This window comes from Homalodisca vitripennis, unplaced genomic scaffold (genome assembly GCF_021130785.1).
Source record: "Homalodisca vitripennis isolate AUS2020 unplaced genomic scaffold, UT_GWSS_2.1 ScUCBcl_391;HRSCAF=2285, whole genome shotgun sequence".
Lineage (NCBI taxonomy): Eukaryota > Metazoa > Arthropoda > Insecta > Hemiptera > Cicadellidae > Homalodisca > Homalodisca vitripennis.
Window position 1 is genome coordinate 105,646 of NW_025776515.1, and position 11,228 is coordinate 116,873.

An 11,228-nucleotide genomic window follows, 5' to 3' on the forward strand; every position below is an offset into this window, starting at 1 on the left:
TTATCCTCGGAAGTCGCCGCGGCCGAGGAAGCGGCATCGTCTGGAGAGGGAGCCTGCGGGCTGCGGCCCGGGGCGGTGATGGAGACGGTGGTAGAGGCATACCCGTGATGGCAGCCTCCAACACTTCCCAGGGTCCCAGCAGAAGGTCCTCAACCGCTGTGTCATTGAGAGGCCTCTGCCTTGGCCTCGGTCCAAAAGCCCACGGGTCAGGAGACTGCAAAAAAAAACAAACCGTAGGAAAATAGCAAAAAACACGAGACGGACAAAACAAGGAAGCCAATTGTACTTACACCGGGTATTAGGTTCTCCACGGTGGCATCCGAGTCATACTCCTGGAAAGAAAAAACAATTCAGCCCGTAACGCAAACAAACACGCATACAAACACAAAACCAACACAAGCGCACACGTACCTCCACACTGTCATCAGGGTCAGGCGACAATGGGGAGTCCTGGACCTCGGGGTGGGGATCGGGCCGGGGGTCATCGTCGTTGCCCTTCAAAAAAAAAACAAAAACAAATTGTACCCAATCGGAAAAACGGAATCTAATTATTAATTCTATAATAGTAATAATAAACATTACCACCAATCGAGGGGCTTTCCGCGGAGGCGGTCCGTCGTCGTCACCAGCAACGAGGGGTGCTGCAACGACAAGAAGGCCCACCAGTATCAGCATCAAGCGAGTGTAGCCGACTCCGGGAGGCAGGCGTGCTCTGCAGAGAATCGCTATCAAGGCCGTAGACACAGTCATAACTCCCACGGAAAACGCCAACACAAGGTGCCTGCAACTGTACATGATTGCACAATGCTGGATACATTCGCAGCAGTCGCTTATATGCAAGCGCAGCGTACCCCCCACCACACGTGCGTTTGTCCTTGTTGCAACGTGACCCAAGTTTCCACACCACCCAAGGGTAGGGTCCCGGCGCGTTAGGAGATTTTTTTACGTGGCTCCTTCCCCAGTAGGCCTATCCACGTGTGTGTAAAAGAGCCCCAACCATCGCTCTTTACGGTGGTAGCCACTCCATAACAAACTTGCTACCTCCCAACATATTTTTTTTTTATTTTACAACTTTTGTATTTTTTTTTTTTGTAATCCTTGCTAGTGTAACAAGCCGCTTTACTCGGAGAAGCCTTTCAATGCAACCCGTAAAAACACTCGCAAAGAAAACATTTTGTTTTTTAGTATATTTTTTTACATATCTTTTTTTAGCAACTAGAGCGAGGCTCGTACCCCTGGACTTACGGAGGTTAGGCCTGCCATAGAGGTATCCAAACACACACACACACAACCGCCCCCGGACTTACGGAGTTTAGGCCTGCCGTAAGAGCAGTTGAAAACCCCAGGACTTACAGGTTTTACGCCAGCCTTAGGGGCTTGCCACTCACTCACCCCGCCCTAGAGCCTTCTTTAAAGCACAAGCATATGTACAGTCACTATTATGTTGAGGTAAAATACATTGAGCATCGGAAACAATAGCCTCCTTACTATCTACAATATTCCTATCAACTACGTTATCGTGAAAACGAGACAAAAAGCGAACTTTTTCTAACCCTGTAGTATATACAGTAGCGAAGGGTTTACAGAGAGCGCGGACGATATCTTCGTCAAAAGGGATCCCTCCGTCATTCCAATTAATATGATGAAAGTGACGCACCAACCAACGGGCGGTTCTAGCCGCTTTTGAATCTAATTCGGTTACGCTGTACGGGGGTTTGAACACTATGTGTGAGCGAAACAGATGACTGACCACAACAAACTCCTTCACAATAAACCGGTTTCTCATTATCCTTGAATGCATGAAACTCCACTATCGCTTCCATTTGGCCAACGTTTAAAAAGGTCAACTTCCTGGACCAGTCTGCAAAGTACGGGACTAGGGATGTCGTTATACTCCACGTCCTCCTCCTCCTTCTCGCCAGCCAGTAGACACCGAACAACACTCTTAGCTGACACCTCGATGGAAAAGAGATCCCGTAGTGCGATGTAGACCGACGGGAGGTTGTTAACGAACTGAACCCACTCGGTCTTGTTAAGCGTTAAAGAACGTTCCCCGTCATAGAGATACGCATGCATTTGACCAAAGACGTTCGAAACCCTGACATCCTCCCCACTGTCCACCTTGATATTCAACCTCTGCGAGGTCTCCCAAAGCCTGAGTGATACAGTTGAAATTCGGAGCAAACTGATTAAATACATCGTGCGACCAGTAAACGCTCCCCTTCTTAACCATGGAATAGCACCCCGAGAGAATCGCCTCTGTCTTTAAACAACCCCACAATTACACACTTTGATAGATCGCTACCTAAAAAGTAAACCGACTTTAGGAAAATACCCGTTAACGAATTTATGCGTTCCTTACGCCTGGGAACCTTCGCAGGTTCCACGTCCATCACTGAAGCCTGCATGGTACCGTCTGACCGTAACCCCTCACACTACCCCTTATATACCACCCAATTTAGACCAATCAGCGACGTGCTTATTTCGACCAATGGAAAGCAGCAAATTAACGAAGTAAAGGGTTCCGTTTCCGCGTCTACCTCCTCTTCCTCCTCCTCCTCCTCCTCTTCGTCAGAGTCAAAGTCTGAATCGTATTCTGAGGGAAAACCTAACCCTAATTTGGTCGTAGTCCTTCACATCGTATATATCGGCATTGGAAGAAAACTTGTAGCAATTAATGTGGCCTTTTTTTAATAATTTCCCGTTTTTGTAAAAGTAAACAGTTACAAACGCTTCGACGCCCATTTTGAATGTCACCGAGTGGATGAGAGCTAATGAATTCCAGCACCCAACGAAGTCCAGGTCCCCGTCTGACCGTAGCCCCTCACACTACTCCCTTATATACCCAATTTAGACCAATCAGCGACGTGCTTATTTTGACCAATAAGAGGGCTAGGAAATACGGTTAGATTTAAATTTTCTAATTGTAACGGACCTCGTATGTGTAATCGCTACAATACATGCAGAACTCTAAATCATCCTCAACAGTGTGTTGTAGATACGCCAACACGAAACCGTCAAAGGCGGGAAAATCCTTGACGTAAAATATTTTAGAGTGGAACAGATGCCACTCTTTCACATTAAATGCTTAGTTCACCAACAGAGCTACCCTCTTTCTTGAATATTACATTAGCAAAATCCTCAAGAACAGTCTCCTCGTATCCTTCGCTAACAGGTTCATATCTCTCAAATATGATTCTAAATGCATCAAACTCTGGGAGTTTGCTTACATCGTAATCATCTCCGTAATCAGACTCGCCCTCTTCTACATCTAACTTATTAGTGCTAACAGTTACGTTATCTTTAAGCAGTTTGAAGAGTTATGGTACACTGGTTAGGCCCCTCCCGGTCAGACATGATTGAGCTAATGAAGTCTAGCATCAGGAACCCTCAATTTATACAATTACCCCCACCCTAACAATACTGTGTTGCGTTATCACGGAAGGGTTCAAGTAGAGCCTGTAATCTCGAAAGAAACGGGTCGTACATACCAACTAACTGATCCAAAATCGTAATCGAACCCCCAATGTATGAATCCATATAGTAGCACCCACAAGTGTCAGGTCAGGACCTGACGTAGCCTCGGGTCGTGACCACACGCATTTCCTTGAAATGGTCGTAATTATAAGGGTCACTGGGTACTCTAACTTGTAGGTCTAAATTGAGCAAAGAGTCTTCGCATACCCTCGACCTTGCAGAGTAGTTCGGTCTTTAATTTTAGGTATCGGATCGCATCGAGCGAGTCAGGCTCGTTTAGAAAACTGTTTAGCTCCTCCATGACACAGAATGAGACACACGTACAAAATTCAGCTATTTATAAGAGTTCCCCCACCACCACCACAGCTCCTACATTATACGTTGTACCGAACCGGTGAGCACTGTGTACGCCATGTGGGAGTCATGCAGTAGGAGACAGTATGCAGCTGTGTTTGGCGGGAAATTCTCCTTAGCTTCAAATTCCAACCTAACATCTACAGGTCCCGACTTGATCGAATCGTTCTGCTTTGGAACAATCAATCACGTACAGAGGCACATGAGACGTGAATGTTTTAAAGTCAACCAGTGGAGGACCCTGGTTTTTTGATAGTACGAACTTTGGAATCGTGTGTACATGTCGTAAAATATACAGAGATCGCCGTGGACATTGTCGTAAGGGTAGTACTGTGAATTCAGATAAAGTTTAACATTCGTAAGGGCACAACGGTCAAAAGTAGAGGCGTCCTTTCTTAGGTCGGTTCTTTCTACCGGTCTGAAAGGCCAGCACCACGTACCGAGGCTTTTCAATTTGCGAACTCGTTTTTATATTGTCCAGCTCTGTCGAGTCGTTTGCGGTAGTGAAGGATATTCGTGAAGTTCCCAGGACCGAAACGGTAGGTGAATCAAAGTGTCTTTCTCAATCACGCGCAAATAATTTCAATTTGTAACTATCTGACACTGTAACATGTGGTACACGCCACTCGAGCGACGTAATCTGAAAGTCGAGGTTTGACGCGTCCGGTGAGATAACGGCGTTGACATCCGTAGCTGACCTCAAGAGAACAAGCTCTTGCTTAACATTCGCAACAATTCTCTTGTAATCCTCGGCAAAACCCATCAAAAGTTTCAGAGGCACCGAATATGTAAATTCACCGGCCTCACTTGTCGTATTGGGACCGAGCCAGCACGCGTTTACGAGACACTTTTGCTCTTCATCCCTAATGGAGAGTAGTCCTTCTATAGTACTCGTTATACCTACATTTTTCGTCCTGTCAACCTCTATACCGCCTATCTCGTACCTTACATCGTCGAATAAAAATGCGATGGCATTGTTTATTAGTGAGATACTGGCTTCACTCCCGTCAGCTTTCTTAGCACTCACTTTACCAGTGATGTGTATACTGCTTTCGAACGGTGCCGTAATTATATCCTGTTGACTTATCGGAATTCTGATTTCGTCGTTGTTCTTCAGAGTTGACGAGGCGTAAGGCTTATGAGAGTGAAACTCCCAACCTGTAACAACTTCATCATACTCTGCGGCCGACTCTATTGCCAGTAGCGCCATATTTGAACCCCAGTGACGCTAGAAACCGAATGTTTCGCGATGTTAACACTACCGTCTTCCGGTGTTTACTGGCCAATGCCTGAGCAGACACTTCTCTAAATACTAGACCCATTGCCGCTTCCTAATGTGCAAGCGTTGTAACGTTTATGTTTTAGGGACCCTCATTTTCGGAAGTTGGATTGATCACCCAACTAGACATTTCCACTGCGGAAGCTAGCCCGCAAAGTTGGCCGATGCATTCCCTAAAAACTGAGCGTGCAGTATTTGCCTATCTAAGTTATGTTGGGCGCTGAGAAATTGCCGTACATCTATCATTTCCTCTGTGAATCATCAACAAAATGATAGATGGTATCTCCAAATGGTTGATGAAGTTTCGAGCAAGAGTGATAAATACCCTCTCTGGAGAGTTGATAAGGGACGATTGTTCAAATTAGTTCTCAGTCCTAAAGACCCAATGAATTCAACTTCTGAATGGAAGGAAGTTGTGCCTAAGTATGAACGCTCAACTGTTTTGTCTAAGCTACATGTTGAACCAACAGCATGGACATTTAGGGGTTCAGAAAAACGTTCTCTCTCGCGTTCAAGAACGTTATTATTGGCCAAAAATGCGAAAAAGACATTTCCAAATAATGTTTTCTCATTGTCGTACATGCCAACAAGACAAAGGATGGAAACCCTGAAGCCAGCTGGTTTTATGGGAAGTAGAAGAGGGGTAGATGTTACCATGGCAAAATGATAGCAGCGGACCTTCTTGGGCCATTCCCTCGGTCTAGTGCTGGGTACAAGTATTTATTAGTAGTGACTGATGTTTTCACGAAATACCCCTTTATTGTATCCGATCCGAGCTGCAACATCAAGCATAGTGGCCAAACATCTCGAAGATGGCTTTATGCATTGGGGAATACCGAAGTACATCATTTGTGATAATGGTGCTGAATTTTTCAGGTAAACTGGTTAAACAGCTAGCTGATCAGTATAAAATCAAAATTCTTTACAACGCCAGCAGACACCCTCAAGCCAACCCAACCGAGAGAGTAAACAAAACTCTGGGAAATATGCTTAGAGCTTATGTTGGAAGCAATCATCGGCATTGGGACAAGGAGACACCAAAGATTGGATTCGCGTTGAGAAGCGCCAGACATGAGTCAACGAACGTACACTCCGGCCTACCTGAACTTTGGCCGAGAGCTGAACATCAACCTTGAAGAAAACGATGACACAGGTGAAGTGATTCCAGAAGTAGAAGACAACAGGGACTACGGGAAGAAACTGGTAGAATTAAAGAAGATGTATCAGGAAGTTCAAGAAAGGCTTATTCAAAATCACGAAAAGAATGCAAAACGCTATAATCTCAGAAGAAGACCAATGGACTTCAAAGTCAATGATCGAGTGTGGAAAAGGAACTTCCCGCAATCGGACGCAGCCAAAGCATTTTGTGCAAAATTAGCACCCAAGTTTACAGGTCCTTTTATAATATCAAAAATAAATATCCCCTTTGATATATCAGCTTCGAGACGAAGAAGGCAAGAACATAGGAAATTGGCACATCTCTGACCTCAAGGCGTATACTTAGATTGAGAAAATTTAAGAAATTTTCTTTTGGTGGGGGAGTATTGTAACGTTTTATGTTTTTAGGGACCTCATTTTCGGAAGTTGGATTGATCACCCAACTAGACATTTCCACTGCGGAAGCTAGCCCGCAAAGTTGGCCGATGCATTCCCTAAAACTGAGCGTGCAGTATTTGCCTATCTAAGTTATGTTGGGCGCTGAGAAATTGCCGTAAGCGCTGTTGCCTAGCCAGAGCCGCCACTTTGGACCTTAGACCGGTGCGCCGGCAAGTTTAATCCTGAGCGGGGTGATATGGCATTGTCTCGACAATTAGGCTTGTTTTGGATGAGCTGCCGACCTGTTCACTTGGATTGTGGAAGCCCTCTTCACGTCGTGGATTTTCAGCATTTACTTCAGGAAAAATTTGCTTAGAGGTAAGGCAGACCGTCATTTTCTATAATTCAAATCTTTGTCAAAAGCAATATTTAAAAGCGTCAAAATTTAAATCATTATTAGACTTTTGCAATCATTAAAATAGGTTCTCTTTATTCATGCTTGGACAATCCTAAGTAAGGCACATGGCATATAAGAACGATGTTTAATGTATGATTACTTATTTTACAAGTAATTAGGGTTTCGTTTTATTGTGTGTTGTCAATATTTTTAATGTTGTGTGATAAAACTGCCCAATTTGTATTTTATTGGGAAAGAGCTGAATATGAAAATAGTACTGTCTGTTTTAATGTGTATAGCGATATAAAATTCACTCATATAAATCTAACTGTAGCTTAAAATGAATACGAGCCAATTATGCAATATTAATTTGAAGGAAGAAACTTGGAGTAGAGTATTTAGTGGTAGTTAAAATCTGTTTCAGTAATATTGTGTAGCTATAAAATGTCTAATGTTAAAGTAAATGTATATATATAAAAAAAAAATCAAGTACGTTTCTTGTTTGTGAATATAAATGTCTCATTTGTTTTGTATGTTTAAAGAACGGTGTAATTTGTAAAATGTAAATTTGTCAATTTTGAGACAACGATTGTGGTTTGTACACAATTGTTCGATGACAATATGAATATTGCAGTAACCTTATTGAATATTGCCAGTAACTTGATTTTATTTGTGCCACAGAATATGAGTGTTGTTATCAGTATATAATATTTAATTATTGCCCACTATTTACAGAGCCAAATTTATTAATGTTTTCATATCTCTGATATATCTCGTAGTAATGATTTTAAATGACAATTAATGATTTTGTTTACTAAAGTTCTATGACAATTAATGATTTTGTTTAGTAAAGTTCTAATGTGTCTAAATAATAACCTTATTTTCGTACTTGTGATTTTGTACAAACTGTCCAATAATAGATTATCATTTATCTTTTTACATGTTATTTTGTGAGCTCGTGAGTTATGATGCAGTTAAGCTGCACAAGTATTATTTCATAGAAAAGGATTAAAATGTTTTGAAGTAACTGAAACAATATATATATCGATATTATGAAGTTTAGAATTATATGTAAATAAATGTAAACAGTAACAGTTTTAAAGAATTAAATTCAGGTTTTAATTAAATGAATCCCAATTATTAAAAATATAAATAATATTATAACATTAAAACATATAAAAAAATAATGCTTTAGTAAATAAATTTATTAAAATGTTTAATATGAATCTGCAAAATATTTGTTTTATACCATTGTAAGTTAATTATGTAGTTTAATTATTTGCCTACCAAAAATACTATATATTATTGAATATGTAGGGCTTTTTCTTTACGTTCCGGACATCGTCAAGCGAACGGAACGGTTGGTTGACAGCCACAGCCATCAGCATCACGTCGCATCGCCGCTACCGCGTCGTCGCCGCTGACCGGTGGCCGTGGTGACATTGGCCCTCCCCCGCCCCGCACCGCACTGCCACTGCCGTGTGCCTACTCACTGGGACTTCTATTCACTCACCGTATCGCCTGTCATGAACCGATAAGTGATAGAATAGTCATTCTTTTTCACTTTGGTGAACTTGAAATAAATATTATTTTGGATTTGGCTGGCCAGCACGGACTTAGACTGTGATAGTCAAAGTTAAATACAACGATTCTATTTCATTATTGGTGCGGTTATGAGACTTCTGGACATTTCAGGGGACATTTCTGGACTCTGCCAGTGATACAATTCGTCGCTTCATTTGTCAATTATGTTAGTTATTAAATGTCTCACTGTTCATTTAAATGTTTAATGTTTGTTTTCATGAGTACTCTTTTCAGCGGTGGCCACCTGCTTTTGCTGTTTATTTCTCATAATTGAATATTTTATTATAGCTATTAAGTATTGATTATTGATCATTGGTGATATATTTTTATTATTGTCCGCCATGGTGATTTTCTGATATATATTTTGGGGATTTATCATACTTTATTGAAATTAATTGTTGTGAATACTTGTGAATTAGAACTAAGGTCACTGATTAAGAATATTTTACTTCCTCTCATTGAGTTTATTAGAAAGTTGAACTGATACTTATCAGGTTGATGAGCTGAATTATGTTTCTGTCTTTTTTTTGAGTTTTTGAAATGGGCTCTTAATTTGATTCATGTTTAAATAAATCCAAAAATTTTCTGATATATATACAGTATTTAATTTTCCTTGATAATTTAGTGATAGTTTTGTAGAATTTAAAAAATATAACAAGCACAATTAGATTAAATAAATTGATATATGCCAATTAAATTTAAATAATTTTGCTGTGTAACTTAGAGTCCCCCTCAGGACTTGATTACAATTAGTTATCAGCCACTTCATACTTAAGGATGGAGTTGTGCCGAGATACACAAACATAGTGGTTTAGTAAAATTTGAGTTTATCAAGGTGAAATAACTTTAGATGCTATTAGTGGATTTTCCAGGAAACAGTTTATTATTGGGGTTCATATCATAGCTTGTGAACCGAGCATGAATAAATGTTAGGGGCTTTGGGTCTGCCTTACTGTGTGCTTTTGGAAGGGTTTCTTCCCCGTCGTTTACCCTCAGCAACCTTACCAACGGGGTGGCGCCCATTAAACAAATAATTTTCAACAACAACTTGAAGAACACAGTTAGGTTAGAGCCTTAGCACCTGGGACTAGGAGTTCCTGCGCACAAGTATTATCAGAACCTACCCTTCTCCCTGAGTCTGAGTCGGAGCAATGTTGCCTCATGTTTTGTGGCATGGCAAAATGGCGTTCCAACGTGGGGCTGAATAATTTTGTGATTTGTTTTATTTTCTTATGAGGTCTTACAACTTTAGAAAATAAATATACTATTAAGAATTCCTGGAATATACTCAGGACAAGATTATTTTTGGTTTTGTGCTTGGCCGTTCTAAACCTGGATTTATTTAGAATTCATGAGTTTTTCTGTCGCTTTGTATAATTTATTGTCTTTGTTAAAAATGAGTGCCTATCATTTAAGAAAACTGAGATTAAGTATGAATTGAAAATTCGTGGATTGACTACAGAAGGCAATGCCAACGAATTAAGGAAAATTATTCTCTCGATGTTGCGCGGATAATATCCCGGTTAATCATGCTGTGGTGAATTCACTTGACCCCGAACAGGAACTTAGCGAGTGCGAAGGAACATTCTCAGATCTATCAATGTGGTTCAAGATTATGAAGGTAACTTCCAGTGACAATGAATATAATCGGATCACCGCAAGACTATCATTACTTAGTAATGCGAATAGAGAGAAACCTATTGCACCCTCTTTGGACCTCGAACCAGCGCAGTTTGAAAGATGACCTTTTGAAGAAGACTAAATATATATTGGACACTTTTACTAAACGCAGCTCCGAAGACCAGTGCATTAAGCAAACAGGCAGCTGATAACAAAACACCAGAGGACATCGAATGAACAAGAGTACAGACCAGACACAGAACATGCGCAGATCACTAAGGAATGTTGGTACTACTGTAGTCACTAACATTGGACAGCGTGCATCACCAGATGTTAATCAAGTAGGATTATATTTTACACCTAATGTAAATTTGGATTCATTAACTTGTCCACCACCTCGACAGGAACAATTTTACCAGCCTCAGATAGTATGCAGTGTGAAGTCGCTCTAAAAATTTATCAGTACCTGTATACAAGTGGGGTATACATTTTGATGTTGAGTCCGGACAAAGTGTTGGGGCTTTTCTTCAGCGCGTGGAAGAACTAAGGATGAGCACGTCGAGTCAGTACTACAGAACTCTTTGAGTCAGCTGTGGACTTATTTTCAGGTCAATCATTGATTTGGTATAGGTCGGTTCAGTCAAGAGTTAAATCATGGGAAGAGTTGTGTCAAGAGATGCGCCTTGTATTCCAAACTCCAGATTTCGATTTTAGGCTTCAACGGGGAAATTCAGAATAGAGTTCAGGGAGATTTTGAATCCATTGATATGTTTCTTGCATCTATGGAAGGATTGTACAACAGATTAGCCAAACCGGTTCCTGAAGAATCCCGGCTAGCCCAGATATTAAATAATATGAATTCTCACCTCCAAGATAGATTGTCACTTTGTGAGATTAGGACTATTGAAGATCTTAGAATGATGGGAAGAAGAGCTGAAGCAGGTCGTTTCCGTGCTTCTATACCTAGACAAGCACCCAAAA

General features: G+C 41.1%; 1 protein-coding gene across 1 annotated transcript; it reads right to left on the bottom strand.

The window, feature by feature from the left end:
• On the bottom strand, positions 1-907 carry LOC124370655. The gene is made up of 4 exons (XM_046828941.1): positions 583-907; positions 412-495; positions 265-332; positions 1-214 (listed from the first exon to the last, which is right to left on the bottom strand). The coding sequence occupies exons 1-4, from the start codon at positions 793-795 to the stop codon at positions 1-3; spliced, it is 579 nt and encodes a 192-aa protein (XP_046684897.1). The 5' UTR covers positions 796-907.
• Between the last annotated feature and the right edge of the window lie 10,321 nt (positions 908-11,228).

Bases quoted from the DNA above. Each gene is read 5' to 3' on its own strand.
- LOC124370655 (XM_046828941.1), bottom strand. From the start codon at position 795: ATGTACAGTTGCAGGCACCTTGTGTTGGCGTTTTCCGTGGGAGTTATG. The intron at 496-582 runs GTAATGTTTATT...TTTTTTTTGAAG, and splicing joins GGAAAGCCCCTCGATTGGTG to GGCAACGACGATGACCCCCG. The intron at 215-264 runs GTCCGTCTCGTG...TTTTTTTTGCAG, and splicing joins ACAATTGGCTTCCTTGTTTT to TCTCCTGACCCGTGGGCTTT.